At 50.0% G+C, this 23773-nt stretch overlaps 2 protein-coding genes across 10 annotated transcripts in view; one reads left to right on the forward strand and one right to left on the reverse strand.

The window, feature by feature from the left end:
* The window catches only part of LOC147124155 (inorganic pyrophosphatase-like), a 246223-nt gene that overhangs the window by 113952 nt on the left and 108498 nt on the right, over positions 1-23773 (forward strand). The gene's annotated exons all lie outside the window — the stretch shown is intronic.
* Positions 5540-22061, reverse strand: LOC147124157 (myosin light chain 1, skeletal muscle isoform-like). 3 transcript variants are annotated; one of them, XM_085982901.1, is made up of 7 exons: positions 21840-22060; positions 12851-12878; positions 9734-9877; positions 9417-9590; positions 7696-7773; positions 7530-7572; positions 5540-5949 (listed from the first exon to the last, which is right to left on the reverse strand). In XM_085982901.1, the coding sequence occupies exons 1-6, from the start codon at positions 21981-21983 to the stop codon at positions 7544-7546; spliced, it is 597 nt and encodes a 198-aa protein (XP_085839027.1). In that variant the 5' UTR covers positions 21984-22060; the 3' UTR covers positions 5540-5949; positions 7530-7543. The 3 variants fall into 3 exon arrangements, with proteins under 3 accessions (XP_085839027.1, XP_085839033.1, XP_085839043.1); XM_085982907.1 differs by lacking the exon at positions 7530-7572 and having other exon boundaries at positions 21840-22061; XM_085982917.1 differs by lacking the exons at positions 12851-12878; positions 21840-22060 and adding an exon at positions 18029-18118.

A 23773-nucleotide genomic window follows, 5' to 3' on the forward strand; every position in this document is an offset into this window, starting at 1 on the left:
TTGCAAGAATAAACAGGTCTTGAAGAATTTGAATGGAATTCAGATCGTTACATTTTTAATAACGATGAGAACAACCATATATTTTACCTTAAACTGTGACAGTTGAATGTGGTAATAATCTACAGGCGCTGAGTGCTCAATAATCAGACTGTAATTCCAGTCACATTCCATACAAGGAGCTTCCTTCCACTCTTAGCATTGATTCAAGGAGGCAGAAATCTTTTCATGTAAAGATAACTGGAAATATGGGGAGCACGTTGATTTTTTTTCTACTGAGAAACTAAGTTGTGTTTGGTGAAGAGTGAAGGCAGGAATGAAAGAAACACTTGCATTTATATAGCATCTTTCACGACCACAGGGCATTCCAAAGGGCTTTACAGCCACTGCTATTCAAGAAAGGAGGGAGAGAAAAAGCAGGGAACTACAGGCCAGTTAGCCTGACATCAGTCATTGGGAAAATGCTGGAATCCATTGTTAAGGAAGTGGTATCAAGTCACTTAGAAAGTCATAACATGATTGGGCAGAGTCAACATGGTTTTATGAAAGGGAAATCATGTTTGACAAATTTGTTAGAGCTTTTTGAGGATGTAACTAGCAGGGTAGATAAAGGGGAACCAGTGGATGTAGTATATTTGGATTTCCAAAAGGCATTCGATAAGGTGCCACATAAAAGGTTATTACACAAGATTAGGGCTCATGGGGTTGGGGGCTAATATAGTAGCATGGATAGAGGATTGGTTAACGGACACAAAACAGAGAGTAGGGATAAACAGATGTTTTTCAGTTTGGCAGGCTGTAAGTAGTGGAGTGCCGCAAGGATCAGTGTTGGGGCCTCAGCTATTTACAATCTATGTTAATGACCTAGATGAAGGGACCGAGTGTAATGTATCCAAGTTTGCTGATGATACATAGCTAGGTGGGACAGTAAGCTGTGAGGAGAACACAGAGTCTGCAAAGGGATATAGATAGACTAAGTGAGTGGGCAAAAATTTGGCAGATGGAGTATAATGTGGGAAAATGTGAGGTTATCCACTTTGGTAGGAAAAATAAAAAAGCAAATTATTATTTAAATGGAGACTACATGATAATGTGGTACAGAGGGATCTGGGGGTCCACGTACATGAAACACAAAAAGTTAGCATGCAGGTACAGCAAGTAATTAGGAAGGCAAATGGAATGTTGGCCTTAATTGCAAGGGGGTTGGAGTATAAAAGTAGGGAAATCTTGCTACAACTGTACAGGGCGCTGGTGAGACCTCACCTGGAGTACTGCGTGTAGTTTTGGTCTCCTTATTTAAGGAGGGATCTTTTCTCTCTTAGGCAGTCCCTCGGAACCGAAGATGACTTGCTTCCACATTAAAAATTAATTCTCAGGTGACTGATGAGTCCAATATGGGACCTACAGTCCCTGTCACAGGTGGGGCAGATGGTGGTTGAAGGGGTGGGCGTGTGGGTTGACGTGCTCTCCTTGCGCTGCTTGCGCTTGGCTTCTGCTTGATCCCGGCGAAGAGACTCGAGGTGTTCGGAGCTTTCCCGGATGCTTCTCCTCCTCTTTGTGCAGTCTTGGGCCAGGGATTCCCAGGTGTCAGTGGGGATGTTGCACTTTTTCAAGGAGGCTTTGAGGGTGTCCTTGAAGCATTTCCTCTGCCCACCTGGGACTCACTTGCAGTGTCGGAGCTCCGAGTAGAGCGTTTGTTTTGGGAGTCTCGTATCAGACATGCGAACGATATGACCCGTCCATCAGAGCTGATCGAGCGTGGTCAGAGCTTCAATGCTGGGGATGTTGGCCTGAGCGAGAACACTGACATTGGTGCGCCTCTCCTGCCAATGGATTTGCAGGATCTTGCGGAGGCAGCGTTGGTGGTACCCCTCCAGTGCTTTGAGGTGCCTGATGTACATGGTCCATGTCTGTGAGGTATACAGCAGGGTGGGTATCACTGCTGCTCTGTAGACCATGAGCTTAGTGCCAGGTTTGAAGTCCTGGTCTTCAAACACTCTCTTCCTCAGGTGACCGAAGGCTGCACTGGCACACTGAAGGCGGTGTTGGACTTCGTCATCGATGTCTGCCCCTGTTGACAGTAGGCTCCCAAGGTATGGAAAGTGGTCCACGTTGTCCAAGGCCTTGTCGTGGATTTTGATAATCGGGGAGCAGTACTGTGTGTTGGGGGCAGGTTGGTAGAGGACCTTTGTCTTACGGATGTTTAGTGTAAGGCCCATGCTCTCGTACGCTTCGGTGAAGGTGTTGACGATGGTTTGGAGTTCGACCTCCAAGTGTGCGCAGACGCAAGCGTCGTCTGCATACTGTAATTTGACGACAGAGGATGGGATGACCTTGGATCTGGACTGGAGGCAACAGATGTTGAACAGTTTCCCATTTGTTCTGTAAATTAGCTCCACTCCAGCGGGGAGCTTACTGAGGGTAAGATGGAGCATTGCAGCAAGAGAAGATCGAGAAGAGCGTTGGTGCGATGATAAGGAGGGATATACTTGCATTGGAGGCAGTTCAGAGAAGGTTCACGAGGTTAATTCCTGAGATGAAGGGGTTGTCTTATGAAGAAAGGTTGAGCAGGTTGGGCCTATACTCATTGGAGTTTAGAAGAATGAGAGGTGATCTTATTGAAACATATAAGATTCTCAGGGGGCTTGACAGGGCAGATGCAGGGAGAATGTTTCCCCTCATGGGGGAATCTAGAACTAGGGGGCACAGTTTCAGGATAAGGGGTTGCACATTTAAAATGGAGATGAGGAGGAATTTCTTCTCTCAGAGGGTCGTGAATCTTTGGAATTCTCTGCCCCAGAGAGCTGTGGAGGCTGAGTCAATGAATATATTCAAGGCGGAGATAGACATATATTTGAGCTATGGGGAGTCAAGGGTTACAGGGAGCAGGCGGGAAAGTGATGTTGAGGCCAAGATCAGATCAGCCTTGATCTTATTGAATGGCGGGGCAGGCTCGAGAAGCCGAATGGCCTACTGCTACTCCTATTTATGTTCTTATGAAGTCATAGAGTCATTATGGCACAGAAGGAGGCCATTCGGCCCATCGAATCCATGTCGTCTCTCTGTAGAGCGATCCAGTCAGTCCCATTCCCCTGCTCTATCCCTGTAGCCCTGCAAGTTTATTTCCCTCAAGTGCCTATCCAATTTCCTTTTGAAATCATTGTCTCTGCTTCCACCACCCTCGTCGGCAGCGACTTCCAGGTCATTACCACTCGCTGCATAAAAAAGTTCTTCCTCACACCACCCTGTATCTCTTGTCCAAAACCTTAAATCTGTGTCCCTTAGTCCTTGTACCATCAACTAATGGGAACAGCCTTTCTCTGGCTACCTTATCCAAACCCATCATAATCTTGTACACCTCTATCAAATCTCCCCCCAACCTCCTTTATTTCAAGGAGAACAACTCCAGCTTCACCAACCTAAGCTTGTAGCTAAAATCCCTCATTCCTGGAACCATTCTGGTAAATCTCCTCTGCACCCTCTCAAGGACCTTCACACCCTTCCTAAAGTGTAGTGACCAGATCTGGATGGAATACTCCAATTGTGGCCTAACCAGCGCTTTATAAAGGTTCAGTATAACTTCCCTGCTTTTGTACTCAATACCTCTATTTATGAAGCCCAAGATCCCATATGCTTTGCTAACTACTCTCTCAATATGTCCTGCCACCTTCAAGGTGTAGTCAATTTTGTAATGTAGGAAATGTGGCAGCCAATTTACACACAGCAATGAGACAATGACTAGATAATGTTTTAGGAATGTTGGTATGTAAAAGGGAAGAGATTAGTAAAAAATAAATGTGGGTCCCTTAGAGGCAGAGACAGGGGAAATTATAATGGGGAATAAGAAAACGGCAGAGATATTAAACGAATACTTTTTATCTGTCTTCATGATAGAAGACACAAAACACATTCCGGAAATGGTGGGGAACCAAGGGTCTTGTGAGGATGAGGAACTTAAAGAAATTGGTATTAGTTAAGAAATGGTACTGGAGAAATTAATGGGACTAAAAGTCCACAAATCCCCTGGTCCTGATGGCCTACATCCTAGGGTTTTAAAAGAGGTAGCTAGAGATAATGGATGCATTGGGTTTGATCTTCCAGAATTCCCGAGATTCTAGAACAGTCCTCGTGGATTGGAAGGTAGCAAATATAACCCCGCTATTCAAGAAAGGAGAGGAAACAGGGAACGATAGACCAGTTAGCCTGTTTGACAAATCTGTTGAGTTTTTTGAGGTTGTAACTAGCGGGGTAGATAAGGGAGAACCAGTGGATGTAGTGTATTTGAATTTTCAAAAAGCAGTCGATAAGGTGCCATACAACAGATTATTACACAAAATTAGGGCTCATGGGATTGGGGGTAATATATTAGCATGGATTGAGGATTGGGTAATGGACAGAAAACAGAGAGTAGGAATAAACAGGTCATTTTCAGGTTGGCAGGCTGTAACTAGTGGGGTACCACAAGGATCAGTGCTTGGGCCTCAGCTATTTACAATCTATATCAATGATTTGGATGAGGGGACCGAGTGTAATGTATCCAAGTTTGCTGACAATACAAAGCTAGGTGGGAAAGTAAGTTGTGAGGAGGATACAAAGAGGCTGCAAATAGACATGTTAAGTGAGTTGGCAAGAACATGGCAGATGGAATATAACGTGGAGAAATATGAAGTTATCCAATTTGGCAGGAAAAATTGAAAAGCAGAATATTTTTTATATGGTGAGAGACTGGGAAATGTTGGTATTCAGAGGGACCTAGGTGTCCTTGTACACGAATCACAGAAAGTTAACACGCAGGTAAAGCAAGCAATTAGGAAAGCAAATGGTATGTTATACGCCAATCCTTTTGTAATAAAGGCTAAGAGTAAATAAATCTTACTACAATTATATAGGGCCTTGGTAAGACCACACCTGGAGTATTGTGTACAGTTTTGGTCTTCTTACTTAAGGATATACTTGCGATAGAGGGAGTGCAACAAAGGTTCACTAGACTGATTCCTGGGATGGCGGGGGGGGGGGGAAATTGAGTAGACTAGGCCTATATTCTCTAGAGTTTAGAAGAATGAGAGGTGATCTCATTGAAACATATAAAATTCTTACAGGGCCTGACCGGGTAAATGCTGGGAGGATGTTTCCCTCGCTGGGGAGTCTAGAACCAGGGGCTACAGTCTCAGGATAAGGGGTCGGACATTTAAGACTGAGATGAGGAGGAATTTCTTCACTCAGAGGGTGGTGAACCTTTGGAATTCTCTGCCCCACAGGGCTGTGGATGGTCAGTTGTTGAGTATATTCAAGACTGAGGTCGATAGATTTTTGGGTACTAAGGGACTCGAGGGATATGGGGATAGTGCAGGAAGGTGGAGTTGAGGTAGAAGATCAGCCATGATTTTATTGAATGGCAGAGCAGGCTCGAAAGTTCTACTCCTGCTCCTATTTCCTAGCAGTGAGTGAAAGGAACAATCTTTCCAAAGCAGCAGAGGAACTGAGGAGTAGACCCTGGGCAAACAGCAACACACATTTCGCAGTGAAAATTAAAGCACAGTGCAAGTTTTTTTACATTTTATTTGCCACATTTTTTGAAGTACACTGTACAGAGTTAAGAAGTGAAGACTGCTGCATGTGGAGATATAGTATGGACGATACAGACACAGATTGACTTATGGAGACTTTATTGGATGTTGACTGCCACATGCACTTTCCAACCACGTCAAACATCATGGACAAACAGTTTTATCCATCAGGTTTGCCACCGCAAACTTCAGTTTTTTTTTTCTTCTTCCTCCTCCTCATGTTGTTGTTTCAAATACAGTCCATTGGATACAAGTAAAAAAAACAAAGTGGTTCTTGTACAGTCCGAAAGGAGACTGCTGGAATTGGTCGGAAAGGCACAAGTTCCACGATGCGATGTCTTGGCCCTGTCAGGTGTTCAGCCGTTTAGGACCATATGGACCAATTCTGGGGAAAAAATTACAAATAACATTGACAATGTGTAAAATTCCAGGGGGGGGGAAATGTAATGAAAAACAAACAAACAATAACTGAACACGTCACTCTGACTTGGTTCTAAAAGCACCGATTTCATGTAGACCATATTAAAAACCCGCCTCTCTCCCGCCATAACTACTCGCCCCCTCCCCGCCGTAAACACCCGCCCCCTCCCCGCCGTAAACACCCGCCCCCTCCCCCGCCGTAAACACCCGCCCCCTCCCCCGCCGTAAACACCCGCCCCCTCCCCGCCGTAAACACCCGCCCCCTCCCCGCCGTAAACACCCGCCCCCTCCCCGCCGTAAACACCCGCCCCCTCCCCGCCGTAAACACCCGCCCCTCCCCGCCGTAAACTCCCTCCCCGCCGTAAACTCCCTCCCCGCCGTAAACACCCTCCCCCACCGCAAACACCCTCCCCCGCCGTAAACACCAGCCCCCTCCCCCGCCGTAAACACCAGCCCCCTCCCCCGCCGTAAACACCCGCCCCCTCCCCGCCGTAAACACCCGCCCCCTCCCCCGCCGTAAACACCAGCCCGCTCCCCCGCCGTAAACACCCACCCCTCCCCCGCCGTAAACACCCACCCCTCCCCCGCCGTAAACACCCGCCCCACTGTGTCTGCAGTGTGTACCATCTACAAGATGCACTGCAGCAACTCGCCAAGGCTTCTTCGGTAACACCTCCCAAACCCGTGACCTCTACCACCTAGAAGGACAAGGACAGCAGGCGCATGGGAACACCACCACCTCCAAGTTCCCCTCCAAGTCACACACCATCCTGACTTAGAAGTATATCGCCGATCCTTCATCGTCTCTGGGTCAAAATCCTGGCCCTCCCTCCCTAACAGCACTGTGGGAGTACCTTCACCACATGGACTGCAGTGGTTCAAGAAGACCCACCACCTTCTCAAGGGTAATTAGGGATGGGCAATAAATGCTGTCCTTGCCAATGTCGCCCTTATCCTGAGCATGAATTAAAAACATTCCATGCAGACCCTGCCCCTTTGGCCTTACATTGTTTTCACTTTTAATGGTTTCAACTTTTAATGGTTTCAACGACACACGTCCCAGTTAAAATTAAGGGCGACACTTTTTGACCAGTTCAAACATTAGACGGGGGAGCGGCCATTTAAAAACTGCAGCAAACAAACGTGGCCCCATCTGTTCATACAGGAGCGTAAAACAGCCACGTTCTGCATGAAGCTGCACTGTTCTGCCTGGTTTTTGACTGTTTAAATGAGCTACCCCCAAGACCAGCCTGAACACTCTCACTGTTCTACTTATAATTTCATTTCTCTCACTCTGTTCTTCCTCATTCTAAAACAGTTACAATATTGAGTATCTCTTCACCCAAACAAGATTATCCTGTTATTAACCATTCAAATAAATAACCGGTGGTTTAGAGTCAATTCTGTAGAGTAAATTGGCTTTTGGTGAGCAGGCGCCATACGATAAACAAAAGTCCTGCGATCACTGACAAATAAGGAATTGTACAAAACGGAACCGACTTCAAAAAGAAAGAAGGCAACTGAAATAAACATGCGCGTGCGTACCACGGGGATCCACTTTAAACAGACATGATGTGTTTGACAAAAGCTGTCAAAGGAAACAAAAATGAATCAGTAAAACAGAACAGAAAGTAAAATGTCAAAATGATTTACACAAAATGCAAAATACAGAAGAATGATAGGAAATGTCTGAGCTTGTTCAAACACCTACCCTCATAGTTGATGCAGCCGTTGGGATCTTCCTGACCTATCAGCAGTTGTTCCACCTCATCCTCTGTCAGCTTCTCACCTGGAGCACAGAGCAAACATTGCTGCATCAACATCTCTGTTAATATGGACAATCCCCTACCTCACCTTTGCAACTGCAGCCACCAGAAATATTAACCGCCTGTGCCTTGGTAACGTGTAGGTGCTGGATTTATGTCTCCAGAGCCCTGGGAATCCCCCAGGGCCAGAAAACAGCACTCCACACTCAGTCAAGCTCATAACATCATCTGCCACACAAAGAAACGGGAAAAAACAATATCCACTAACAGCAAACAGAACACACTCACCAAAAAACCCCAGGAGAATTCAGTGTGGAGGATGTGTGCCCATTGAGCAAGAGTCCCGGGTGCAGCTCCATAAAGTGGCATCAATATCTGTAAATCCGGATACTTCAATAGATGCTGTGTCAACCCAGAGTACTGCTACACCTTTATCCTATAGTGTCCCCTCTACACTGCCCCCGTGCCCGCCCACACCCTGTACCGCCCCGTGCCCCCCAATCACGCCTGCACTGCCCCCGTGCCCGCCCGCAACCTGCACCGCCCCGTGCCCCCCCAATCACGCCTGCACTGCCCCCGTGCCTGCCCACATGGCCCCCCGCACTGTCCCCATGCCCACCCGCACTGCCCCCATGCCCACCCGCACTGCCCTAGCACTCCCCGATCACGCCCGCACTGCCCCCACCACTGCACCCCCCCGCACTGCCCTCACGCCACCCCCGCACTCTCTGCACTGCCACCACGTCCCCTGCACGGCCCCCACACCCCCCTGCATAGCCCCCGCGCTCGCCCACACTGAAATGGCGAAAAAATGGCTGGTGGCACCCTTCCGCCAGCTGGTGACAGGTACCACGGCGGCCGCCATTATCGGCCGTTAACTGCTATCGGCGAGAGTATTTTAATGAGGTGGAGCGTGACGTTAAGCGACATGCAACGCTAAGTTGACGCCAGCTTCTCCGCTCGCATTGCCGCCGGCGCTAAATCACGCCAGTGAGTGCTGCCGCTAAAAGGACTTTCAGCAGCATTAACGGCCATGGGGAGTCTGGCAGAACTTGAGGATGGACGCCGGGACTTCAAACGCCTCCTTTGCCGAGGTTCTTCTTTTAAACTTTCATTTTTTGTCCATTGGTGGTGGGAGCTGGGCGGGGGGGGGCGGGGTTGCATTTTCTGGGAGCTGGCCAACAGTGTTTGTGGGTCAATAAATCAATGGGTAAACTCCATTGCAACGATTGAAGATGATCTCTGATAAAATCTCTTATCTGTATTCATGTCATAAACCAAAAAAAAATAGCTAAACATCGGGTAGCAGCTAACATTTCTGTATGGCAACTCTTGGGGTCGCTCCTTTCTTCCCCGCTCCCCTACACTGCGAACGGGAGAACAAGGCGACATTTGGCCTCCTTCTGAGATTAGCACTGCACAGAGCGCATTACACAAGCAAATCACCACCACACTGATGTTAATGAGCAGGCAGTACCAAACTGCCGGTACCGCCTGCGCTCTCTTGGTCGGTGGCCATTATCCTTGGCCGCCAATGTTATCGGCAGATTTTCAGCGTTCCCCAATTTCTAGGCCATAGAGAATTAAATAATGATCTATGCTTCGAATTCTATTTTGCCAAGAATGAGTTCCCTTTTATGGTATTTGATTTATGCTCGTGTCATACCCAGTGTGGCCAGAACGTGGCGGAGTTCAGCGCCCATCACGGTGCCGTTGCCTTCCTTGTCAAAGACGCGCAGACCCTCAACAAAGTCCTCATAGGAACCCTGCTGCTTGTTGTTGGCCATAGTCTGGAGCATGGGCAGGAACTGGTCAAAGTCAATGGATACGTTGGCCATCTCTAAAAAAGACACCAAAAGGTGAGCGTTACAAATAATCAAGGCTCGGAGAATACCCTCAAAAGACAAGGTTTTTATAGAATCATAGAATGATACAGCACAGAAGGAGGCAATTTGGCCCATCGTGCTTGTGTTGGGGACCTACCCTCAGCGCTGGGGTTGTTCAGGATCTTTTTCACTTCAGCATTGGTTGGATTCTGGCCGAGAGCACGCAGGATACCTGCAACCTGGCTGTAGGTGATCTTGGAATTACCAGTCCTGTCAAACAGGAGGAAAGCCTCCTTGAAGTCTGAGGGAGAGAGAACATGACAAATACACACAACACAGGACGGGTGAGAATTTTGGAAGGAACAAACTTAACTTGGACTGCACGAAAAGCACTGATCCACTCCCACTCCTGCACGATCCAGATAGGGGCCAAGGACCCGGGCTAAATAAGCCACAGGAAGAAATATGCACAGGAAACCAACTAGGAGGAGTCACAGTGAATGTGTTGGTATGCACACAATGCAAAGGATACATTACTAAAACTGCTCACACTCATTTGTGTATCCAAGTCAATGTTTTAGCCTTTTAAGGGCATGTATTTTGAGTTTATCCCCAATGATTCCTTCTTGTGAAGTGCAGAGTGGGAGTGGTTAGCATGCAGAGGGAAAAATCCCACATAACTGTATCCAGATGGTTGACTCTGGTTCTCTCAAAGACAACACAGCTATTTATGGGCAAACTGACCAGATACAGAGTGCTGACTGGCTGAAACTGATCTGCACCTGCTCACAGTACATGACTGCTAGACTTCTCCCTGTCAATTGCAACAGCCGTTGCCTAATAATCCACTGTCCTTTTTGCTTATTTAGTGTTTATTTTAAATCCCCTAGGTGTCAGGACCAATAGCAACATAACCGCAGCTACCCAGAGAAGCACAATGTATTCAGCTCCATTTCTGGCAAGGCAGCCTCCAAGACAGTCAATGACCACACTTGGGGGAAGAGTACCCCTGACTCCATGTCATTGGGACCCTTAACATTTCCTCTGCTGAGTCTTTCACCCGGAACAGGAGCTATGATTTCAATGGAAATACAGAACAGAGGAAAGCTCCCCGGTAACACCACAGCAACCGAGGGAGCCGGTACCCCGAAGGAGCGAGGGAGCCGGTACCCCGAAGGAGCCAGCACCCCGAAGGAGCCGGCACCCCGAGGGAGCTGGTACCCCGAGGGAGCCGGCACCCCGAGGGAGCCGGGGAGCCAGTACCCCGAGGGAGCGGGCACCCTGAGGGAGCGGGCACCCCGAGGGAGCCGGCACCCCGAGGGAGCCGGCACCCCGAGGGAGCCGGCACCCCGAGGGAGCCGGTACCCCGAGGGAGCTGGTACCCCGAGGGATCGAGGGTGCCGGTACCCTGAGGGAGCGAGCACCCCGAGGGAGCCGGTACCCCGAGGGAGCTGGTACCCCGAGGGATCGAGGGTGCCGGTACCCCGAGGGAGCGAGGGAGCCGGTACCCCGAGGGAGCGAGGGAGTCGGTACCCCGAGGGAGCGGGCACCCCGAGGGAGCGGGCACCCCGAGGGAGCTGGTACCCCGAGGGAGCCGGGGAGCCAGTACCCCGAGGGAGCGGGCACCCCGAGGGAGCTGGTACCCCGAGGGATCGAGGGTGCCGGTACCCCGAGGGAGCGAGGGAGTCGGTACCCCGAGGGAGCGAGGGAGCCGGCACCCCGAGGGAGCCGGTACCCCGAGGGAGCTGGTACCCCGAGGGATCGAGGGTGCCGGTACCCCGAGGGAGCGAGCACCCCGAGGGAGCCGGTACCCCGAGGGAGCTGGTACCCCGAGGGATCGAGGGTGCCGGTACCCCGAGGGAGCGAGGGTGCCGGTACCCCGAGGGAGCGAGGGAGCCGGTACCCCGAGGGAGCGAGGGAGCCGGTACCCCGAGGGAGCGAGGGAGCCGGTACCCCGAGGGAGCGAGGGAGCCGGTACCCCGAGGGAGCGAGGGAGCCGGTACCCCGAGGGAGCGAGGGAGCCGGTACCCCGAGGGAGCGAGGGAGCCGGTACCCCGAGGGAGCGAGGGAGTCGGTACCCCGAGGGAGCGAGGGAGTCGGTACCCCGAGGGAGCGAGGGAGTCGGTACCCCGAGGGAGCGAGGGAGCCGGTACCCCGAGGGAGCGAGGGAGCCCGAGAGCCGGTACCCCGAGGGAGCCGGTATCCGCCCGACTGTTCCACCTATGGGTAGCTGTGCCACCGGAACATCATTTAAAAAAAACAATTTTGAGAGGGGGGGGGGATTTTCAATTATTTTGTGTCGAAATGACTAGTTTTTTATTTAACACTACGCTTCTTAAAGCTCTCCTAAACACTAATTTACAAAACATAGGGAACATGTTTGGATTCTTCCTTGGTACCAAGGGGCTTTACTACAGCAAAAACACACCATGGTTGGAGCAAAATATCAGTCCCCTAAAACCCCAGCCCCCTTCTGCTGTTTTTGGTATCAATACACAACCACCTTCTGTTATACCTTTCTCATTAAAGTAACCCACAGACCCCCTCTCCGCAGCGCACAGACCCCCTTTCCGCAGCGCTCAGGCCCCTGCCCCGCAGCGACCCCCCCGCCCCGTAGCGCAGACCCCCCCGCCGCGCCGACCCCCCCCCGCGCACAGACCGCCCCGCAGCGCACAGACCCCCCCACGCAGCGCAGACCCCCGCCCCGCAGCGCACAGACCCCCTCTCCGCAGCGCACAGACCCCCTTTCCGCAGCGCTCAGGCCCCTGCCCCGCAGCGACCCCCCCCGCCCCGTAGCGCACAGACCCCCCCCGCCGCGCCGACCCCCCCCCGCACCGCACAGACCCCCCCCGCGCAGCACAGACCGCCCCGCAGCGCACAGACCCCCCCCGCGCACCGCACAGACCCCCCCCACGCAGCGCACACGCCCCCACGCACCGCACAGACCCCCCCGCAGCGCAGACCCCCGCCCCGCAGCGCAGACCCCCCACACCGCAGACCCTCCCGCACCGCACAGACACCCCCCCCACAGACCCCCCCGCACCGCAGACACCCCCCCCCCCCGCACCGCACCGCACAGAGCCCAGACGCCCCCCCCCCAGCACACAGACCACCACCCACCATCGCACCACCAGCCCCCCCAGCCCAGCCCCGCCCCAGCTCCCTGCCGCTGTGGAGAAGGCCGGGCCGGGGATGGACGGCCTGTGCTCTCACACCGCTCAGAGCCCGGACCCCGGTTACCGACAGGGCTGGTCACCGAGAGGCCGCCGCTCACCTTCCTGCTGCTCCGAAGTGAATTCGATCTGAAAGAGAGAACAAACAAAGACCCCAGACGGAGAGACATGAGGAGCGGGCGGTTGTGAGGGGCCCGGACTGTCCCGCGGCAGCGCTCTGGGCTGATGTCCCGCGGGGCCAGTCCGGGCTGTGAGCCGGGCTGGGGCAAGAGCCAGGGGGGCTGAGGGGGCTCTCAATGGCCCCACCACCCATGGCCATTGCTGCAGCCCGGCTCACCAGGCTTCTGTGCAACACTTACCGGCCACCTCGTCTGCTGAGAATGACTGCAAGGCAAGAAGAAGAAAACAGAGATTGGAGAGATTGCAAATGCAGCGAGCGGACAATCAATGAATGAATGAATGACTAAAAGGGCAGCAGCCTGGGCGGCAGCCCGACCCACCATGGCTGGAGATCGGCAGAACACGGGCGAGGAGGAGGGGCAGCAGCAGGCAGGCGGAGCTGGTCTCTTCACAGAGATGGTCCTTTCCCCGCAGCCTCGCCTCTTATTTATGTGCGGGGATGACGGGGCAGCGGCATCAGGTGTCGACACAGCCCGCCTCCCCCCTCTGCCCGAGTTCTTTAACTTTCTTAGGGCAAGAGGACCGCGCCAGAAATACACCACACACCCTATTTGGGGACCAAGGAATTTCAGGCAAGGAGTCTGGGGCGCGTCAGCAGATTCAAACCCCCGTCTCACCGACCCTGGCTGGAACTGTCCTCTGCATGTTTCCCTATATTGCAGCACTGGCCACACTTCAAAAGGACTTCATTGGCCATGAAGCCCTTTGGGACGTCCTGAGGTGGTGAAATGCACTGTATAAATGCAAGTCTTTCTCTCTGTATAAGGATCTTTGGTATTGTGAATTATTTATATCAGGCTAGAGAATTAGATTAAATGAACCAGGTGCAATATAGGAACAGGAGGAGGCCATTCAGCCGTAGCTCCATCTCCCTCATACCCTTACCTAACAATAAGCTATCCATCGCAGTCTTGAAAGCTCCAATTAACCCCCAGCACCCAGTCTTTTGGGGAGGGGGGAGAATACCAGATTTGTACTACCCTCCAGTGCAGTACTGAAGGAGTGCGGCACTGTCGGAGGTGCCATTTTTCAGATGAGACGTTACTCCCTCAATCAACATCACTAAAAAACAGATGATCTGGTCATTATCACATTGCTGTTTGTGGGAGCTTGCTGTGCACAAATTGGCTGCTGCGTTTCCTACATTACAACAGTGACTCCACTTCAAAAGTACTTCATTGGCTGTAAAGCGGTTTGGGATGTTTGGTGGTTGTGAAAGGCGCCATTTAAATGCAAGTCTTTATTTGTTTCTTCTTTTTCCAAAACTATATACATTTATTATATAGAAATGTTTACATTAAATATGTTTGATTAAAAATGTATAATAGGAAATGAGTGTTAGAAATTCAACTGTGGAAGTAGTGAACAGGTCAGGGTCACAGAGGGCTGGTTCTGATCCCAGCCTGGGTGATAGGTCACAGCAGCAATCATGCCCCTTTGCCTCAACATCACCTGCTCAAATACCCACTACACTTAGCTACCGGCTAATTGCTCCTAGCTGGCAGTATAACTCAGCAGCGATGGCCCTATCCTGTTCTGAGCAGCTACTTGTCTCAAACCCGTACAATAGCTGCACCTCGGGTTTGAGCCAGCCAATATCCCACCTACACTCCCTGAGTTGTTGTCCAAGAAAGAGAGCTCTGTGCATGTGCGGATGGCCAGTGCGTGTGCCGTGGAGGGATTTGAACACCAGGAGGAGAATTTTTAAATCAAGGCATTGCCGGAACAGGAGCCAATGTAGGTCAGCGAGCACAGAGATGAATGGGACAGTGCGAGTTAGGATACCGGCAGCACAGTTCTGGATCAGCTAATGTTTATGGAGGTTGCAAGGTACACCACAGAAAGCCATTCAGCCTATCGTGCCTCTGCTGGCTCTTGAAAGAGCTATCCAGTTCGTCTCACTCCCCTGCTTTCTCCATAGCCCTAACAATGGCCTTTTCATGTACATACACAATTCCTTTTTGAAAGTGATTATTCCAACGCTCTCCGGGCTGGCCTCCCATTTTCCACCCTCCATATACTGCTGCCCGTATCCTAACTCGCACCAAGTCCTATTCACCCATCGCCCCAGCGCTCACTGACCTACATTGGCTCCCGGTCCAGCAACACCTCGATTTTAAAATTCTTATCCTTGTTTTCAAATCCCTCCATGGCCTCGCCCCTCCTTATCTCTCTAACCTCCTCCAGCCCTAAAACCCTCCGAGATATCTGCACTCCTCTAATTCTGGCCTCTTGTGCATTCCCGATTTTCTTAACTCCACCATTGGTGGCCGTGCCTTCTGTTGCCAAGGCTCTAAGCTCCGGAATTCCCTCCCTAAACCTCTCCATCTCGCGACCTCTCTCTCCTCCTTTAAGATGCTCCTTAAAACCTACCTCTTTGACCAAGCTAATATCTCTTTATGGGGTTGGTGTCAAATTTGATTTGATAATGCTCTTGTTTTACTATGTTAAAGGTGCTAATATAGATGCAAATTGTTGCTGTTGTACAATTCTATGATTCTATGAAAAAGTGTCAAGGGATCAGTGGACTTTTTTACATCAGGTTTGACACTGCATTCTATTCAGATGTCATAGAGTTACATACAATATATAGCCCAGAAATTGGCCATTTGGCCCAACTGGTCTATGCCAGTGTTTATGCTCCTCACGAGCCTCCTCCCACCCTACAGCATATCCTTCTATTCCCGTCTCCCTCATGTACTTGTCTAACATCCCCATAACTTCATCTATACTATTCGCCTCAACCACTCCATGTGGTAGCGAGTTCCACATTCTAATCATTCTCTGGGTAAAGAAGTTTCTCCTGAATTCCTTATTGAATTTATTAATGACTATCTTGTATTTATAGCCCCTAGTTTTGGTCTCCCCACAAGTGGAAACATCTTCTCTACGTCTACCCTATCAAACACCTTCCTAATGTTAAAGACCTCATTTAGGTCACCCCTCAGCCTTCTCTTTTCTAGAGTAAAGAGCCCCAGCCTGTTCAGTCTCTCCTGATAGTTCTAACCTCTCAGTTCTGGTATAATCCTTGTAAATCTTTTTTGCACCCTCTCCAGTGCCTCTATATCCTTTTTATAATATGGAGACCAGAACGCGAAGTGTGGTCTAACCAAGGTTCCATACATGCTTAGCATAACTTTCCTGCTTTTCAATTCTATTCCTCTGGTGCTTGGTTTACAGTTTTAGAAACATAGAAACATAGAGATAGGAACAGGAGTAGGCCATTCGGCCCTTCGAGCCTGCTCCGCCATTCAATGAGATCATGGCTGATCTTCGTCTGAGATCATAGCTGATCTTACCAGTTCAGTACCCCGTCCCCGCCTTTTCTCCGTAACCCTTAATCCCCTTTATGGCCTTGTTAAGCTGCATTGCGACCTTTAGTGATTTGTGTATTTGTACCCCAGATCCCTTTGCTCCTCTACCCCATTTATACTTTTATTTTCTAAGGAGTATGTGGCCTCTTTATTCCTCCTACCAAAATACACCACCTCAAACTTATTTATACTAAATTTCATTTGCCATTTACAAGTCCATTCTGCAAGTTTATGAATGTCTTCCTGTATTTTGTCACAGTCCTCCTCAGTAGTAACTATACCCCCCAATTTGGTGTCATCCCCAAATTTTGAAATTGTAGTTCTGATTCCCAAGCCCCAACCCGATTCCAGAGTCTGCTGGCACTAGTCCATTTTCTAATGATTTTTTATATGTATAATAGTGCCAAACAGTCCCTCCGCCAGGAAGCCTCACTCCACTTTTCTTCAGTCAGACTCTAGATTTATACTACAGCTTAGTGTGGGTGGAGAGCTGAAATGCAATATTTACACTGGACCTTGAGCTGAGCTTTCACATGATATAGACGCTGAAATTGTAGAGGAGCAGACCACTTTGCAGGAGGGAGTCTCATTCTGCTTTGTTTCATGACCAGTTGGGGCCTTGGCGCCTGGTGTACACTCCACAGGTCGGAGTGAAGCTGTAACCACCTGACATTGATGCTAAGCTTGCAGTGTGAATGCACTTCCAGTCAGTGGGATGTGGGTGCCAGGGATTCCATAAGAACAGCTGGTGCAGGAAATGGGACAAGATCACACTGGTTTTCCTGAGGTCGGGGGGGAAAGAAATGTCACTCCTAACGTGCCCCTGCTTTACCTGACTTCCGTGAGATTGGAAAGTGTCCAAAATAGAAAATGTACTTGATTACATTGACATCCCACACCACAGCCAGCACAAAAACTCACTAAAAATACATCCTGCGACATAATGGAGATCCAGTGCGTTTACAGTATGTTTCCATTGTAAAGGGTATGAGAGAGGGGGAGAATCTGCATTCAGTTATCGCTGTGAAAGTTACTGCAATTTAGTTACTCAGTCGCTGCCAGTTCACATGACCGTGACAAAGCCACTGTCCTGACTGCCCCTCTGCCTTTCAAATCCGTTGCTCAGCGGCCTCATGCCCCGTTAGCTCTCAGGGAACGGATTTCAGAGACTGCCGCTTGCCTTGAGCTAAGCGTTAACAGTGCATTTGCAATGTTCTGTTTCCATCTTGTAATTCTCAGCAGACCTGTTGCAAAGAAGGAAAACACAGGCACACATTAATAACAGCGAGCAGTCGGCAACAAATCCGGCGGAATGACCAGGAACAGCACACTGCCATTGAAAAGGTTGGTCTTCCATTAAACGGAACTACTAACGACTCGATTACTGTCTCAGTTTGAGACAACAGCTGGATTTTCGGGATAAATAGTACTAATGTGGGAATACCAGCAACACTGGAAATGTTTACACATGCATACAGTAACCATTTTGGGCAACAACTTAAAGATTTTAATTTCACAAATATTTATGATAATGACTGGGCAAATCGTGGTAAAACAAATGAGCCTAGAGAGGGGGTGGGGAGGGGGGGAGTGCCAGCAGGAGAGGTTCCGAACACCAGCCTCACCTATAGGACAGCCTCCAGCTACAGAAACCAGACCCTGGCGCAGGTCAGTCAGTATCTGAAGGGCTGAGAAACCCCCAGCCCCCAAACATTAACACTGCCCTCTATATACAACACCTTCTGCTTTTATTTCACATCTCCAGGACTGAAGGGACTTCCTTACATTTCAGATGCAGTGACCTGTCCTGCGAATGAAGTGACGAGCAAAGAGATTTCGCCATTGATCACTGCAACACCTGAATTTCACTCACGCTCGGGAGTCTCTCTGGGGATGAAAGCGCACTGAGCTCGGCTCCCTCCTGCACTGGTCGCAACTGTTGGCCCCGATTCCATCTCTGCAGGGCAGTCTTCCCGTCCATTGTATTTATAACATGTGATGGCAACCCTTCTCATCGGAGACCAGGGATTGGGAGCAGGCAGGGCCAATAGACAGATCGAAGCCAGTCGTATTGTGTAGAGAACAGCTCCTGGACTTCGAGATATCACCAGAGTCTCCCTTACATATACCCTCAGAGCCTCCCTTACATATACCCCAGTCTCCCTTACATATACCCCAGTCTCCCTTACATATACCCTCAGAGCCTCCCTTACATATACCCTCAGAGCCTCCCTTACATATACCCCAGTCTCCCTTACATATACCCCAGTCTCCCTTACATATACCCCAGTCTCCCTTACACATACCCCAGTCTCCCTTACATATACCCTCAGAGCCTCCCTTACATATACCCCAGTCTCCCTTACATATACCCCAGTCTCCCTTACATATACCCTCAGAGCCTCCCTTACATATACCCTCAGAGCCTCCCTTACATATACCCCAGTCTCCCTTACATATACCCTCAGAGCCTCCCTTACATATACCCCAGTCTCCCTTACATATACCCTCAGATCCTCCCTTACATATACCCTCAGAGCCTCCCTTACATATACCCCAGTCTCCCTTACATATACCCCAGTCTCCCTTACATATACCCTCAGAGCCTCCCTTACATATACCCTCAGAGCCTCCCTTACATATACCCCAGTCTCCCTTACATATACCCCAGTCTCCCTTACATATACCCCAGTCTCCCTTACACATACCCCAGTCTCCCTTACATATACCCTCAGAGCCTCCCTTACATATACCCTCAGAGCCTCCCTTACATATACCCCAGTCTCCCTTACATATACCCTCAGAGCCTCCCTTACATATACCCCAGTCTCCCTTACATATACCCTCAGATCCTCCCTTACATATACCCTCAGAGCCTCCCTTACATATACCCCAGTCTCCCTTACATATACCCCAGTCTCCCTTACATATACCCTCAGAGCCTCCCTTACATATACCCCAGTCTCCCTTACATATACCCCAGTCTCTCTTACATATACCCTCAGAGCCTCCCTTACATATACCCCAGTCTCCCTTACATATACCCTCAGCCTCCCTTACATATACCCCAGTCTCCTTTACATATACCCCAGTCTCCCTTACATATACCCCAGTCTCCCTTACATATACCCTCAGAGCCTCCCTTACATATACCCTCAGAACCTCCCTTACATATACCCTCAGAGCCTCCCTTACATATACCCTCAGAGCCTCCCTTACATATACCCTCAGCCTCCCTTACATATACCCTCAGAGCCTCCCTTACATATACCCCAGTCTCCCTTACATATACCCCAGTCTCCCTTACGTATACCCCAGTCTCCCTTACAGATACCCCAGCCTCCCTTAGATACCCCAGTCTCCCTTACAGATACCCCAGCCTCCATTACAAATACCCCAGCCTCCATTACAGATACCCCAGTCTCCCTTACAGGTACCCTCAGAGCCTCCATTACAGATACCCCAGCCTCCATTACCGATACCCCAGCCTCCCTTACAGATACCCCAGCCTCCATTACAGATAACCCAGCCTCCATTACAGATACCCCAGTCTCCCTTACAGGTACCCTCAGAGCCTCCATTACAGATACCCCAGCCTCCATTACAGATACCCCAGCCTCCATTACAGATACCCCAGTCTCCCTTACAGATACCCCAGCCTCCATTACAGATACCCCAGCCTCCATTACAGATACCCCAGCCTCCATTACAGATACCCCAGCCTCCATTACAGATACCCCAGCCTCCATTACAGATACCCCAGCCTCCATTACAGATACCCCAGCCTCCATTACAGATACCCCAGCCTCCATTACAGATACCTCAGCCTCCCTTACAGATACCCCAGCCTCCCTTACAGATACCCCAGCCTCCATTACAGATACCTCAGTCTCCCTTACAGATACCCCAGCCTCCATTACAGATACCCCAGCCTCCCTTACAGATACTCCAGCCTCCCTTACAGATACCCCAGTCTCCATTACAGATACCCCAGCCTCCATTACAGATACCGCAGTCTCCCTTACAGATATCCCAGCCTCCATTACAGATACCGCAGTCTCCCTTACAGATACCCCAGCCTCCATTACAGATACCGCAGTCTCCCTTACAGATACCCTCAGCCTCCATTACAGATACCCCAGTCTCCCTTACAGATACCCCAGCCTCCATTACAGATACCCCAGCCTCCATTACAGATACCCCAGCCTCCATTACAGATACCGCAGTCTCCATTACAGATACCCCAGCCTCCATTACAGATACCGCAGTCTCCATTACAGATACCAGTCTCCCTTACAGATACACCAGTCTCCATTACAGATACCCCAGTCTCCATTACAGATACCGCAGTCTCCATTACAGATACCAGTCTCCCTTACAGATACACCAGTCTCCATTACAGATACCAGTCTCCCTTACAGATACACCAGTCTCCCTTACAGATACCCTCAGCCTCCATTACAGATACCCCAGCCTCCATTACAGATACCCCAGCCTCCATTACAGATACCCTCAGCCTCCATTACAGATACCGCAGTCTCCCTTACAGATACCCCAGCCTCCATTACAGATACCCCAGTCTCCCTTACAGATACACCAGTCTCCCTTACAGATACACCAGTCTCCCTTACAGATACACTCAGCCTCCATTACAGATACACTCAGTCTCCATTACAGATACCCCAGCCTCCCTCACAGGTACCCTCAGAGCCTCCCTGACATTTACCAGAAAAGGTTTGGCGCTGTAATACAGCCTGTCTTTGGGACTGAGCTTTCTCCTGATCTGGGAGTACTCAGTGGAAACTTGCTCGGAATCATAGGATGGGAGAAGCATTATTAATAACATAGGAAATCTGTACATTTAAGCTATAATTTTGTTATAAAACTCTGGAAGAGAATGCCTGACAGTCGGACTTGCATCTTTCACGAGTTATTTTTCTACACTTTGTATTTAAAGTGTGAATGTGACGGGGATTCTTGTTCGCACGGTTAATTAAGCTGCACACTTCAGTCTAGTGACAGCACTGGGCCAGTGTGGATTTGGGCTGCTGAGGGGAGCTGACAGCCGCTCGGCACATTACCGAGCAATCCATACCCGCCCTGCCCTTTTCACCAACCGCATCTTAATTGTATGGTTAGCTGAGCCGCCCGGGTGCTGCTCCCATATTTAGTGATATTTCTGTGGCAGGGTTTGTGCTCAGTGTCGCACCCTGCCGTGGGTGGGGGCAGTGGGGGCTGATGATAAATGAGGCAGTCACAGGGACTCTCCGGAGCCGTGTGAAGTGCACGCTGTCATAATCGCTGTCCCAAATCAGCAAGTCTTAAACATCTAGAGCAAAAATAAAATGTAGAAAATCTTTAAAGTATTATCAAATGAAGCCGCTGATAAAGGAGCGAGTTTGATGTAAAGGCCAGGTCACTAAGCTCACCTCTTTAGCAGTTGGTACTTGTAAAGAACTGGTTAATTAAAACGCGCATGAAAATACCTGGCCATGACCACCCTCGGGCAGGCGTTAGATCGGCAGGGTAACACAAAACAAGGCAAGAAATCTCCAGCATATTTCAGCTGTGGATTTCCCCGCAGAAACGCACCCACCTTGACAGTGGACAAGTTGATAACTGGCTCCTTGGGTTTGGCTGGCTCGGGGGCCGGGGCCGGGGCCGGGGCTGGAGCTGGAGCTGGAGCTGGAGCTGCCGCAGCCTTGGGCTCTGGCTTCTTTACGTCCTTCTTGGGTGCCATTTGGGATCGAGATGGGGGCAGGTGGCGGCCGCGTGGAGTGAATGAGAGGCAGCTGATGTGCAACAGGGCACTGTCTGCCGGAGAGCTGGGGTATATATGCCCCTTACTGATAAGACAAATTGTCACATGCCGCTCGATTGGACAGTCAACAGGAAGGGAAATAATCTGGCCAGACTATAAATGGAACTAGGACTTTACCAATCCAGCAGGAATTCTCAATCCTACCTCCTTTATTATGCACTAGTAATAAAAGCCCCCAAATAATTTAGATTCCACGCCTGGTGACATTGTGGAACATTTCCCCCCGAACCCTGATCTGCTAAAGCTATACATTCCTGCCATCACCGTGCGCCGATTTGGTTTCACCTGGTATTTTGGGAATGGGTGGGAATTCCTCGGGGTCGCAGACGTGCCAGTCTCTTTTTGCGGAAAGTGTTGATCAAGCACGATCGCGGTTTAAAAATAACATGAAACCTATCCGGGAAATGAGAATGTGCAAGTCTCAAGTGCAAGGCGCCCTCACAGACCAATCCCCGAGGGGCTGACGAGCTCACACCGCAGCCCAGGCCATTATTTGGTCCCTAAGCAACGGGCAACAATTTACATCGATTAAAAAATCCCCACAGGACGGGGTAAGTCCCGAGAACAGCGGACAGGTGTGCTGGAGGCCCGATGCTCCGCAGCAATCTACAACTCAAACTTCACGTTGGCAAACGGCACATGCATCTGGAAAAGAAATGTGCGTCTTCTGTCTCAGCGTTGTGCTGAGTGCCAGCTGTAGACTGGTGTCTGAGGCTCTGGACAGGTGCCCCTTTATAGTCTCAGGCTAAGGTCCCAGATGCAATGCACTGAACTCTTGCTGCCGCTCTATACACGCGCCCATCGCTCGGCGCCTTTATCATCTCCATAAGCCCTACTTGCGATTAGTTATGCCTTTCATAAATGCCAAATTGGGTGTTTAAAATTAGCAAACGAGAAGCTTATCACACGGTCGGGCCCCTGCGCTGTCAGGAGGGTAGAGTTGCTCACCGCACACTAAGGGGAATGGCCAGCACTCACCTCACTTAGGATGCCTGCATGTTTAGACAGAAAAACTTCACACTTTCACTCCCACAGCCCAACAATGGCATCTCAGCTACAGTCCAGGAGCAGCACCCCAGCTAATCACACCTCCGTATCCTTGCCCATAGAATCATAGAAACTTCCAGCACAGAAGGAGGCCAGTCGGCCCATCGTGTCTGTGCTGACTCATTGAAAGATCAGTCGTGCTTAGTCCCACCCCCCCGCCTTTTGTCCATAACCCTGTAAGTTCCTCATCCTCCAGTACCCGTCCAATTCCCTTTTAAATTATGGAATCAGCTTCCTCCACCTTTTCAGGTCGAGCGTTCCAGATCCCAACAACTCTTGGAAAAAATTCTCATCTCCCCTCTACATCTTTTGTCAATGATTTTGAATCTGTGACCTCTGGTTATTGACCCACTCACCAGAGGGAATAGTTTTTCTCTCTCTACTCTATCAAAACCTCTCATCATCTTGAAAACCTCTGTTAGGTCACCTCTTAACCTTCTCTGTTCCAAGGAGAACAGTCCTAACTTTTCCAACCTCTCCTCATAACTGAAGTCCCTCATCCCTGGTAACATCCTGGTAAGCCTCCTCTGTACCCTTTCTAAGGCCTTTACATCTTTCCTGAAGTGTGGTGCCCAGAATTGTCCACAACACTCCAGCGGAGGCCTAACCAGTGATTTATAAAGTTCTAGCATGATCTCTTTGCTTTTATAATCTATTCCTCT

Source organism: Somniosus microcephalus, chromosome 1 (assembly GCF_052327205.1).
Source record: "Somniosus microcephalus isolate GS21.2 chromosome 1, FLI_Smic_1.0, whole genome shotgun sequence".
NCBI lineage: Eukaryota > Metazoa > Chordata > Chondrichthyes > Squaliformes > Somniosidae > Somniosus > Somniosus microcephalus.